Consider the following 12,636-nt stretch of genomic DNA (forward strand, 5'->3'; position numbering starts at 1 on the left):
CTTTGAAATGAATGCCTATGGAGATTCTTAGTCATCCAAGTCATGGTTGTTCCAAAAGTGCTTTTTCAAGAGACAACTAGACTTTCTGGTCCAGAAAGTCCAGTTGCCTCTTGAAAAAGCACCTTTGGGATTTTGAAATGAATGCAATTTCAGCCTGACAGTGCACTGATTGATGGTTAAGCAAGCAATCTTTGCTCTATTGTCTTTATCTCTGTCCTTTTAGCTATTGACAGATTATGCTGTTTGAGGAGTTCATGGGGAATGCATGAATAAACCTATTTCTAAATTGATTTTCTTCCCACCTCAGCTTTCCAAAAAATATCCTGAATCACTGGTTGTACCAGCAATTCTGAATATTTGCCTAGTTTCAGATTCTTAAACAATGAAAGCTCACTTAATTCACCAAAGGGTTTATGTCCGCAGATTGCTCACAACTAAGATAACATGGAGAACCAAACCAAGACTGAGGAGATTTTACTGCTGGGGTTTACTGAAAGTCACCAGCCTGAGATGCTTCTATTTGCCCTTATCTTGGTCATGTACCTGATGGCCATAGCTGGAAACATTCTAATTGTTATTATCACCCTTGTGGATTTTCACCTTAGGACCCCAATGTATTATTTCCTCAGGAATTATGCCATCTTGGAAATTGGATACACTTCAGCGGTCATTCCCAAAGCTTTGATCAATTTGGCATTGGGGAAGAAAACCATCTCTTACACGGGATGTATAAGCCAACTGTTTTTTTATTTCTTTTTGGGCACTACAGATTTTTTCCTGCTGACGGTTATGTCCTTTGACCGCTACGTGGCCATTTGCAATCCTTTAAGATACGCCACCATCATGAACCAATGTGTTTGCACTTGGATGGTGCTGATTTCTTGGATTGCAGGATTCATCTTGATTTTTGGCCAAACCATATCTTTCGCACAATTCCCCATTTGTGGCTCAAACATCATTGATCACTTTTTTTGTGACAATAAGCCACTGATGAAACTTCTCTGCGGGGATACACGTCTCCTGGAGCTCGTTGGCTTCATTGTTTCTATTTTTTCACTTCTAGGGACTTTAGCCATCACCACAATATCCTATACAATAATCATTTCTGCCATTCTTCGCATCCCAACGGCTGCAGGGAGGAAAAAGGCCTTCTCCACCTGTGCCTCCCACATCATTGTGGTTTCTGTCACTTATGGGAGCTGCATCTCTATGTACCTCATACCAAAGAAAAGTGAAGGGAAAAATTTCAACAATGCAGTGGCCATTCTCAACAATGTGGTTTGTCCCCTCATGACCCCATTTGTCTACACTTTGAGGAACAAGCAGGTCAAAGATGCATTGAAAGATGCCTTGGGCTGCAAGAGGGCAACTCAAAAAATATGAGGAACATCAACATACTTGAAAGAGGACGACAGAAAAGAAAAGAATGAATGAATGAATATGGACAGAATAATATAGATCAGTAGTCTCTGTTGAGCCTTTGATTGATTGATCAGATGACTATGTAATTGGGGGGGTGAGGGTGAGGGGGATTAAATGTTTTATATGGAAGTTTTGGAACTAGTTCATTGCAAAATGTTTCTTAATGCATCCTTACAATAAAACAGACTTAACTTATCTAGTGGTGTTTTCTGTCTGGTCTACCTCACAAGCAGGGGTGCAATTCAACCGGTATAACAACCGGTTTGGTGAGTGCATGGCTTTGTGCATGCAGGCGCATGCTCCGTGTTTAAAAAAGCTAATATTTACCTTCAACTGCTGCTGAAGAAAACAGCTGAGGTGCGGCAAACTGCTCTGCCCCGCAAATCAGCTGTGCTCTAACAAAAAGACACGGAAAGAGCAGGAGTGAGCGGGCGGGCCCACATGCTCATCAGAGTGAACTGGTTCAGAATGAGATGACCATCAGAACAGGGGGTTCTCCCGAACTGGTCTGAACTGGGAGAATCCCACCCCTGCTCACAAGGTTGAAATCCACCTTGAAAACCTGAAATTACATCTGTTCCCTTCCCCCTTTCCTTTTACAAGTCAAGAAACTAGGGAGAGTCTCTTTTGAGCCTCTTGGGCCCACCCACATTTCGGCTAATTTTTATCTGATTGTTTTCTTGACCATGCCCCATCTTCCAAGCTGTTTCCCATTTACTATTACACTTAGATAAACTTTAAAGGAGAAGGAAAAAGGAAAACAAAAGAGGTGTGATTAGAGCCACAAAGTTGATCAGGGAACTGGAGACTAAAACATATGAAGAATGGTTGCAGGAAATGGGCATGGCTAGTCTAGTGAAGAGAAGGATCAGGGGATAGCAGTGATCACGATAGCAATGTTCCAATATTTGAGGGGTGGCCACAGAGAGGAAGGGGTCAAGCTATTTTCCAAAGCACCCAAAGGCCAGACAAGGAATAATGATGGAAACTGATTCTGTGGGTGTGGCATGACTTGGTGGGTGTGGCTTGGTGGGTATGGCAGGGGAAGGATCCTGCAAAATCTCCATTCCCTCCCCATCCCACTAACCTGCTTTCCAGCTCCATTCTCCTGTGCAGGGCAACAAAAGAAGACCCAGCCAATCAGCTGGGACTCAGGAGGCAGAGAATAGATGGGGGCAGGACCAGTCAGAGGTGGTATTTGCCGGTTCTCCAAACTACTCAAAATTTCTACTACCGGTTCTCCAGAACTGGTCAGAACCTGCTGAATACCACCTCTGGACTAGATGACCTACAAGGTCCCTTCCAAAACTATTATTCTGTTATTCTGATAATTAATATTATTTTCCTAAAGGGAGCACCCATTGCATGAATAGTTTTAGAAATAACCAGCAGGGGGAGACAAAGACCAGGCTGAACCAGAGCCAAAATATATCTCGAAATTTGTCAGAAAACATATTTACAATAGAGATTTTTCTAGCACATGTAGTGACCAAGGTGATGGTGAAGCAGTTCACTCAAAGAGAAGCATGACATGTGAGGCTTTCTTTTTGCTTGCAGCCTTTGGAGGTCTACTTGTAGCACCATAGATGCTATGCATGAATTTGTGCATGCAGAGAAGCTTTTACCACAGAGTTCCTGTGCTTCACATTTAGAAGGAAGCTTCCTCCTCTCACTCTTGAAACAGGCTGAAAAGGGCTCTTCCCTCGAGCACCTTTTAGAACCTCTTCATTGTTTTAGATGACGGAGTACAAGGGGAGTTTATCAAATTTGCAGATGATACTGAGCTGGCAGGAATAGCTAACACCCTAGAACAGTGGTGGCTAACCTTTTTGGGCTCCTGTGCCAAAAATTGTGTGCGCGCTTGCATGCTCGCACTCATATGCCAGCACCCAGAAGGCCATGCGTGCCCCCCCCATGTCGCCTATGCATGTGTGCACAATTCCCCACCCATCCACCCACCCCCGCCACCCCCCTACCTGCACTGAACCTCACAGCTGATTTTTGGTTGGTTTGAGGCCTTTTTCAGACTCCCAAAGGCTTGAGGAAGGCTTCTGCAGGCTTCTACAAGCTTTACAGGCCAAAATCTATCCTCGTTTTGTCACTTCCTGTTTTTCTGAAAAATGGAAGTGATGAAATGGAGCTACATTTCGGCCTACAAAGCTTGTAGAAGCCTGCAGAAGCCTTCCTCAAGCTTTTGGGAGGCTGAAAAAGGCCTCAAACCAGCCAAAAATCAGCTGTGTGGTGCACACATGCGCAGTGAGGTAAGTTTACCTGCAGCTCGCATACCGGCACAAATGGCTCTGCATGCCACCTGTGGCACATGTGCCATAGGTTCGCCATCACAGCCCTAGAAGATAGGCTCAAGATCAGTGGTGGTATTCTACTGGCTCACCCCTTCGAGGATCATTTGTGAGTGAACCAGTTCGCTCCAATGATCAGCTGCTGGACCCTCCCACCTGCTCCGGCACTATACTGTCCTTTATTTCCTGCTTTTCAACTTCAGCTGCTTCGTGTAGCACAGCCAATTGCCATGCATCATCTGTTTTACACACAGGGCTTGCAGCAGAAGGTGAGTTGCAAACGCTGCACATGCACAAAGCATGGGTGTGTACACAAAGCATGTGTTCACACCAAACCTGTTGGATTTTTTTTTGAAACCCACCACTGCTCAAGATCCAGATGGATCTTGACAGACTTGAACACTGGACCCTATCTAACAAAATGAAATTCAACATAGAGAAAAGTAAAATCCTACACTTAGGCAAGAAAAACCAAAAGTATACATATAGACTGGGTGAAACCAGGCTCAATAGCAGTAGCTGTGAGTGGGATCTTGGAATCTTAGTGGACAACCAGCTAAATATGAACCAGCAGTGTGCGGTGGCAGCCAAAAAAAGCCAATGGAACCCTAAATTGCATTAACAGAGGGATACAATCAAGATCAAGGAAGGTACTAATACCATTCTATAAAGCCTTAGTAAGATCACACCTAGAATACTGCATCCAATTTTGGCCACCACATTTTTAAAAAGATGTTGAAACTCAAGAAAAAGTGCAGAGAAGAGCAGCCAAGATGATTAGGGGACTGGAGGCTAAAACATACAATGAATTGGTTTGGTACGATCCATTTTTAGCTGTTTAATTAAACTTTAAATTTTAAAATTAAAATTCATTTATTTTTCTCCTCTTTCCTTCCCTTCTCCACTCCTCTCCTCTCCTCTTCACAGCCCATCCTATTCCTCTACCATCTCTCTATCATTTCTCTCCCTCTATTCTTCCTCCATTTCTCTCTCAACTCGTTCATATCTATCTATCTATCTATCTATCTATCTATCTATCTATCTATCTATCTATCTATCTATCTATCTATCATCTAACCATCCATCCATCCATCCATCAACTATCCATTATCACTATTGCTCTATCTGTCTATGTATTATCTGTTTCCCACCAGATGGCAGCATCTACACAAGTCTGCTCCAACTTGGAAGGTAACATAGGCTGTCTCTTTAGTTTTTGATAGGAAAGCTACTAAGAAACTAGACTGAGATGGTAGAAAACATTTCTGAGTCAGGGGAAAAAACAACTTTTTCCCCCAGATTATTATTAGGAAGTCTACCTAGGTAGATCAATGGTTTCCTTGTGAGATATTTCTAAACAAAATAGGTTTTATCCTAGGATGATTTGCTCTGCCTTTTTTAAGGCCTTGCAAAGTACAAAAAGACCTTGAAACTTATAGCAACAACATAACATTAGTTACATTTGCCAAGAGTTATCCAGAGAATGAAAATGTCAATGGTCCAACTAGCTAACCCAAAGAAAGTAGGACATTTCAGGAACTTTGTTGTTCCAAAAGCAAAACTTTATTGGATATACCATTTTGGCATTGAAGAAACAAAACCAGCTCTATTTTTTCTCATGTAACATCTGCATAGTTAAACAATGAGTTCCATTCTCCCCAACCATTGTTGGTCACACTGTCCAATTATGAATCATCCTTTTGTCATGAGAACAATTCACTTCTTTGGCAGATACCTGCATTGGTGACCTTGACTCTCATGGTCTGTCTCTGGAGCATTTACATTCTTTCTCCTCTCCCCACCCCAAGTTTTAGCAAGTTGACGAGCATAATAATTAAAATGTCTCAAAAGTGGTTCAATCTTGACAGAATATTCATCTGGAGTGACTGAAAAATTTCCACATGACTTTGAAAACTCAAGAACATACTTTCTCCCATTTGAGCCTGTCAGCTGTAGCTGTTCTGACCCAGCCTTCATGAGCCCCACTCAACAGCCTACTCTTGAGGATAACCCCCCCTTTTTTTTTTAGAAAGGCAGGAATACACAGCATTCACTGACAAAACTCCAGGTCACACATCCTTAGGTGATTCACAACCCATAGCAGTCTTTGAGTTCCCCGCACGAAGTCTCAGTTAGCACTTCAATCCCAACACAAAGAGTTTTGACAAACCTAGTTAATGGCAAGGAAATCCTGGCAAGGAATCCACTGGAGGGAACTCTTCTGGAACATGAATGGTTATCTCCAACAACCATGCCTCTCACACCTCTCCTTCTCATATTCCAGCCAGGGAGGGGATTGTCAACATCTCCTTTTCTTGGATAGCTGGCCCTCAGTCCTGCATTGCTCTCCTCTCCCCACTTCTCTGTGGAAACATACATCTGGCACAGGGCCCAGCTGTTCCTCCTCCTCGCTCAGCTCCAGCCCCAAAAAGAGCTGTCTCTCCACCTGAGCATGAGTAAATGGGCCCTGCTCTGCATCTGGTTCTGAGACCTCCTGTTCCTCAAATCCTTCCACTGGCTCTGATAGTAACCCAGACACCCCCTCTATCTCCTCTGACTCATCTGACTCAACTGCCGTCTCCTCCGGTAGTTGACAAACCACAATAGTAGCAATTAAAATGGTGGACTGGAAAAATCCCATTCTTGCTGAATGATTTGCAGGCTTGTCAATCTTTTGCAGCTGAGCTCACCACACAGGATTGGTGTTTGGGAAATGAAGTCAGAGAAAGCTTTGTGGAGATCATCTTGATCTGAATGAAAAGGACAGAACTGTAACAAGTGCAGAAGACAAGGGCTTGATTTATTTAATGGGGGAAGCCAGATTCGATTAATAACCATGTGATTCAATTCACAGCAGTGATTTGCTTAGCAACTGTGGCAAAAAAATAATCATATAATTGGGCATGACTCATTTAACAACCTCCTTGCTTAGCAATTGTGGTCATAAGTTGAGGACTATGTGGAATATTAGAGAACTATGAGAAACGAACACATCTGGCCCTTCAATGATTTAATCAAACCAAAGTAGAAGACACTGAGGGGTATCATCATGAGTTTCCTCATGGGCTTTGGAGTTCCAACATCTGCCTGAGCTTGCTGGCCACTGGAGCTAATGCCAAATTTTGCTTACATTTGAACCTCAATGAGGGCCTGCCCCAATGGTAGGATTCATCCGGTTCTCACTGGTTTGGGTGAACTGGTTGTTAAATTACCCATCCCCATGATCAAAATGGATCCTGGGCGCTGCATTGTACTGCAATAGAGAAATGGGCAACAGAGTGGCCAGCACGAGGGGAGGAGAAGGCAGCTTTCCATCTTTCTTCTCCATGCTTCTCCTCCCCCCACTTGTGCTGGCCTCTCCATTGCCCATTTTTCCATTGCAGTGTAGCCCAGTGCCCAGGATCTACTTTGATAGCAGGCTGGGGGGGGGGGGGGGGTATAATTTAACAACTGGTTTGCTCAGGGTCATATTGGCCCATGCCTCCCATGTCAGCCAACTGGACCATGGGTGAACCGGTTGTTAAATTATTTGAATCCCACCACTGGCCTGTCCCACTACTAACATAAACATTTGTACCCTACTGATGACCAGCTATTCACTAAAAGGTAGTATTAAAACTTCCAGCTGCTTGTAGCAGAATACAAATTGGCCATGTTCATTTCTCTTTGATCATCTCCTGGGACACTTTAATTAACCCTGAGAACTTTTCTTGCCTTTGGAGACGCGAAGCTCAAAAGAATCCAAAAAGAACTAAAGTTAATTGGTAAGCCTGGGAGTTAGCTGTAAAGTTTTAATAGAGGAAACAAACTTTTTCCCCTTTCTTGGTGTATTGGTAGAAGCCGATAATTATAATGAGACTTCTGTGAATGGAGAAACAAAGATAATGAGCCTTTTCTTTTGGTGAAATCAATTTGGATATTAACAGGAGCTAGTTTGTTTGAAAGTAAAGCAACAATATCCCATTCTGACCACCAGAGGGCAAATGGTTTGATGAAACTGTCACGTTAAGATTAATAATAACAGAATAACAGAATTGGAAGGGACCTTGGAGGTCTTCTAATTCAGCCCCCTTCTCAAGCAGGAGATTCTACACCATTCCAGAAAAATAGTTGTCCAATCTCTTCTTAAAAATCTCCACAACAACTTCTGAAGACATTCTACTGATTAAGTGTTCTCACTTTTAGGAAAATTATCCTTATTTCTAGGTTCCTTGATTAGTTTTCATTCATTGCTTCTTGTCTTGCCTTCAGGTGCTTTATAAAATGGGTTGACCCCCTCTTCTCTATAGCTGACCCTTAGGTATTGGAAGACTGCTAACATGTCTCCCCTAGTCCTTCTTTTCATTAAACTAGACATACCCAATTCCTGTAACCGTTCTTCATATGTTTTAGCCTCCAGTCCCTTAATCATCATTGATGCTCTTCTCTGCACTCTTTCTAGAGTCTCAACATCTTTTCATTTACTCAGTTTGATTATTCTTTTTATATAATAATGAAGTATCTGTCCCCTCCCACCTTCTTTCCAAACAAGCAAGTTGAATATAGAAGAAAATTCATTGGTTTTCTTAGTATTTTATTGACAATTAACATAATAAATCTCAGCAACAGAATTTCATAGGGTGTCTTATGATCATTAAAGCTAGAATTGTCTTAAATTGAGTTTCATATAGTCCTAAGCGTAGTACATAAAATTATCTATTGCAATGTCCTACCCGTCAATGACTACTTCAGCTTCAACTACAATAATACAAGAGCATGCAATAGATACAAACTCAAGGTAAACCTCACCAAACTCGATTGCATGAAATACGACTTCAGCAACAGAGTGGTCAATGCCTGGAATATTCTACCTGACTCTGTGGTTTCTTCCCCAAACCCCAAAAACTTTAACCTTAGACTGTCTATTGTTGACTTCACCCCCCTTGCTAAGAGGTCTATAAGGGGCGTGTATAAGTGCATCAATGTGCCTACTGTCCCTGTCCTAATGTCTCCCTTTTGTTCATATTCATTTCATGTATTCATAATCATGTTTATACTTATACCTTTTATCTAATACATGCTTGACAAAATAAATAAATAATAAAAATAAAATATCAGTTGACAAAATAGACCAATTCTGGGGTCTCCCTCCCCCCCTCTCTCTGTGTCTGTGTGTCTCTGTGTTCTGTGTCTGTGTCAGAAAAGTCAAAAGAATGGCCAGGAATCAATGCCCTTCCTTTTTAAAAGCATCACAATTGAAAAAAAGGGGAAAGCTTCAGTGGGATGGAGAGAGAGTTTGGTGTAGAAGATAAAGTGGTGGCCTAGAAACCAGGAGATTGTGAGTTCTAGGTCTCCCTCAGGCATGAAAGAAAGCCAGTTTGGTGTTGTTGTTAAGATACCAGGCTAGAAATCAGGAGACATTGAGTTCTAGTTCCACTTTGGACATGAAATCAGCTGGGTGACTTTAGGCCAGTCACTCTTTCTTAGCCCCAGAAAGGAAGCAATAGGAAACAACTTCTGAAAAACATTGCCAAGAAAATTGTAAGGACTTCTCCAGGCAGTCTCTAAGAATCAGAGATGATTGGATGAAAGGGGGAAAAATAAATATGAAAGTCAGCTGGGTGACTTTGGGATATTCACCAGTAGATTGTGAATTCTAGTCCTGCCTTAGGCATGAAAGCTAGTTAAGTGGCTTTGGACCAATTACGCAGAGACTGTGAGTTCTAGTTCTAATCCCACCTTAGGCATGAAAGCTGGTTGGAGAACTTTGGGCCAATCCCCAGGAGATGGTGAGTTCTAGTTCTGCCTTAGGAATGGAAACCAGCAGTGGGACTTTGGATCAGTCACTCACAGCTAAATCCACTTTGTTGAAAGAAATATTCAGTTCCAAGGTTCAGTTCCAAGCTGGGAGAAAGGCACTGAAGACAAAACGGAGGCTGGAGTTTATTTGGAAGGAGGTCAATTTATTGATGAACAGGACCACATGTTTGTGGTTCTGATGCAGCTGACCATATGGAGTTGAGAGTGGGAGGCTTTTATACTTTCTCTTGGGCTTTGCACTTGAGCGTCCTGTTTCTGTGCAAGAACATGCATTCTATTGGCTGTTGTAGGGACCATAGCTAGTTCTGTAGGTTGTCTGAGTTAAGTCTGGTTGAAGCTTGGACTCTGATGCAATGTCCTTAGGAGATTGTGCAATGTAGTGAGCTCTGCTGCTAGTGGGTTAATCCTATTATGTCCTGGAGGGTCGTGTCTTAAACCCATCATCCTGGAGCTGAAAGTCTTTTGTTTTGTAGAAACAAAATCTAATGGCCTAATCTTTCTTAATGGGCACAAAATATCTGCTGGGGGCTATTAAAAAAGACTTGGGGGCTGCTTTCTGTCTTTAAAAACATGTGTTTTTTTTCTTTTTAAAAATATTTCTCAAAATATTTCACTCTTCTGGTTTCTTCCCTCAGCTTTATAGGACAGTTGTGAGGAAAGCAGGAGGAAGAAATAACAGTAAGAATGACTGATGCCTTGAGCTTATCAAATGATATAAAAAGGCAGGATAAAAATACAATGGCTGCTATATTGAATTTTTACTTTTTTTTTGCACACATATGTCAGCGAACTTATTCATGCAGGTTTTTTGGTCACATAATGGAATAAGAGAGAAAGATGGTGGAATATTGTGGACAGAGGCAGCCATGAAACAGCAACTCCCTCAAATGAAGCTTAAAACCAAATTCATAACATCTGTGGAGATTCTCAGTCATCCAGGTTATGACTGTCCCAAAGGTACTTTTTAAAAAAGCAACTGGACTTTGATTTTCCTTTGAGATGTTTCACTTCTCATCTAAGAATCTTCTTCGGTTCATGGATGATATTGAAGTTTCCAAATTGTAGAAGCTTCTTGGATGAGAAATTGAAATGTCTTCAAGGAAAAACAAAGTCCAATTGCCATTTGAAAAGCACCTTTGGGACAAATTCAAAATAGTCACAAAATTATTTTGGTTTACTCAGGTGTTGACATGCTGTAATGGCCACCATGACAAACTGCTCCTCATTTTTTTGAAGGTATCTTAATCACCATCTGATAAGAGAAAGATTGCAGAATGTTCTTCCAGCCAAGGTTTACCAAAATATTGCTGCCAAAATCCACATGAACTCTAAGTGACTTATTTGCTTGTTTGTTTATGTATTCATGACTTATATGGCTGCTCATCTTATAACCATAACTTTGGGCACCATCCAAAGATTAAAATCAATAATGAAAAATCAACCCAACAGGTAGTCCTACATGTATGTTAACATTATGTGTCCATGCAAAGGGATGGTTGTTTATTTCTGTTTTTGCAACCACTATCTTCACTTTGTTGTAGATGTTGCTGGATATTATGGTATAGTCTCTCCAGGAAGGCCAAAGTAAGACCATGAAACTATTTTTTTTTCTTTTACGAGCAATGAACTTGTAAGATTGTCCAGCAAAAGCAAGACTTGGTCTAAACCAACCACTGATGTTTGGGAAGATACTTTATTACTTGTCCCAGGACCAATAAAATTATCTCAAAATAAATTTTAGTGAGATCCAGATATACTCCTAAGGCTTTAAAACTACAAATCTTTGAATGGACTAAATATAATTTCTTTCCCATTCTAACGCAGGCGTATTATGTTTTCCAACCCAGAGCTAAGAGGGAGAACTTTCAAAGGCATATTTATACTCCTTAAGATAAAGAAGAGCTTATTCATTGTTGGACATAGTCAGAAGAATGTCTTATGAGCACAGAATTGATATTCTGATATATTCATGATATATTCCTGTAACAAATTTTGAGCAAAAAATTATAATTACAAGTAAAACTGGTTTGTCATTACTGTATTATTATTATTATTATTATTATTATTATTATTATTATTATTATTATTATTATTATTATTATTATTATTATTATTTTCCTATTACCTACTCCTATTGGTATTCTATGACAATCACATTGTTGGTTGTATCTTATGATTTATGATAGCATTTTATGATTTATCACTTTGTTTCTTATATGTATAAGAGCTTATGCATCAGAGACAAGTTCCTTGTATCACACATGGCCAATAAAGTATATTCTGTTTTGCTCTGCTCTGCTCTGCTCTATCTATATCTGTCTGTCTGTTTGTCATCCTTGATTTGCTTGTCTTTTCTTGTCTTGCTTTGCCTTGCCCTGCCTTGTCCTATCCTGTCCTATCCTATCCTATCCTATCCTATCCTATTCTATCTTCTAGGATAGCAAGTACAAATGACAAGCAAAACTAAAAGTCACAAAAACAATAAATGAATTCCAAAAGCACAAACAGATGTGACACTATATGTCTAGCATTCATTGTAATTTCAGCATCATGTCAGAGTTGGCTTGCTGTCAGGGTTCCAGTGATTGCCCTAATTAAATCATGAGCCTTGAGCCAAGCTTCAAAAAAATCCAAAAGATTTATTAGCAGCAATATGTCAGCAACTCTGACACATATGATTTATGGTAACCTGTGGCCCTGTTTCCCCCCTACCCCCTGGATGTGTCAATCAGATTCTCAGAATCAATCAGATTCTCCAGCAAAGCATGTTCACGGGCTGGGCATCATCAATCACATTATCTAATGAAGGATTTTCACAGGCAAAAGATCTGGTAGCCTAGCTACAATCTTTGTAAGATATGTGTGGAATGTACTTCTGGGTCCCCCGTCCTCTCATTTATGGCAACTTGAAAACAGGCATAGGAATTCTTTATGAGTTGACATTGTCATGCATTTAATGCTGAAAATCAGTAGAGTAGTCCAATGCCAATCAGTTACTTCACTGATCTGTCTAGCTGTTTTTCCTTTGCATGACTTCAATGAGCCTTCATTTTAGTAGTTTCAGGCTTCATTTGGTAGCTTCAGGGTTCAATAGTTCACAGAAAATGTTCAAAAT

General features: G+C 40.8%; 1 protein-coding gene across 1 annotated transcript; it reads left to right on the forward strand.

Annotated features, from left to right (window-relative positions):
• The first annotated feature begins 390 nt into the window (after positions 1-390).
• On the forward strand, positions 391-1,535 carry LOC113424168 (olfactory receptor 6E1-like). Its single transcript, XM_026685769.2, has one exon. It carries the CDS (start codon positions 445-447, stop codon positions 1,381-1,383), a length of 939 nt encoding a protein of 312 aa, XP_026541554.1. The 5' UTR covers positions 391-444; the 3' UTR covers positions 1,384-1,535.
• The last annotated feature ends 11,101 nt before the right edge of the window (positions 1,536-12,636 follow it).

The sequence above is a fragment of the Notechis scutatus genome, chromosome Z, assembly GCF_049901735.1.
Source record: "Notechis scutatus isolate UNSWTSFEM ecotype Mainland chromosome Z, rNotScu1.2, whole genome shotgun sequence".
NCBI classification, from domain to species: Eukaryota; Metazoa; Chordata; class Lepidosauria; order Squamata; family Elapidae; genus Notechis; species Notechis scutatus.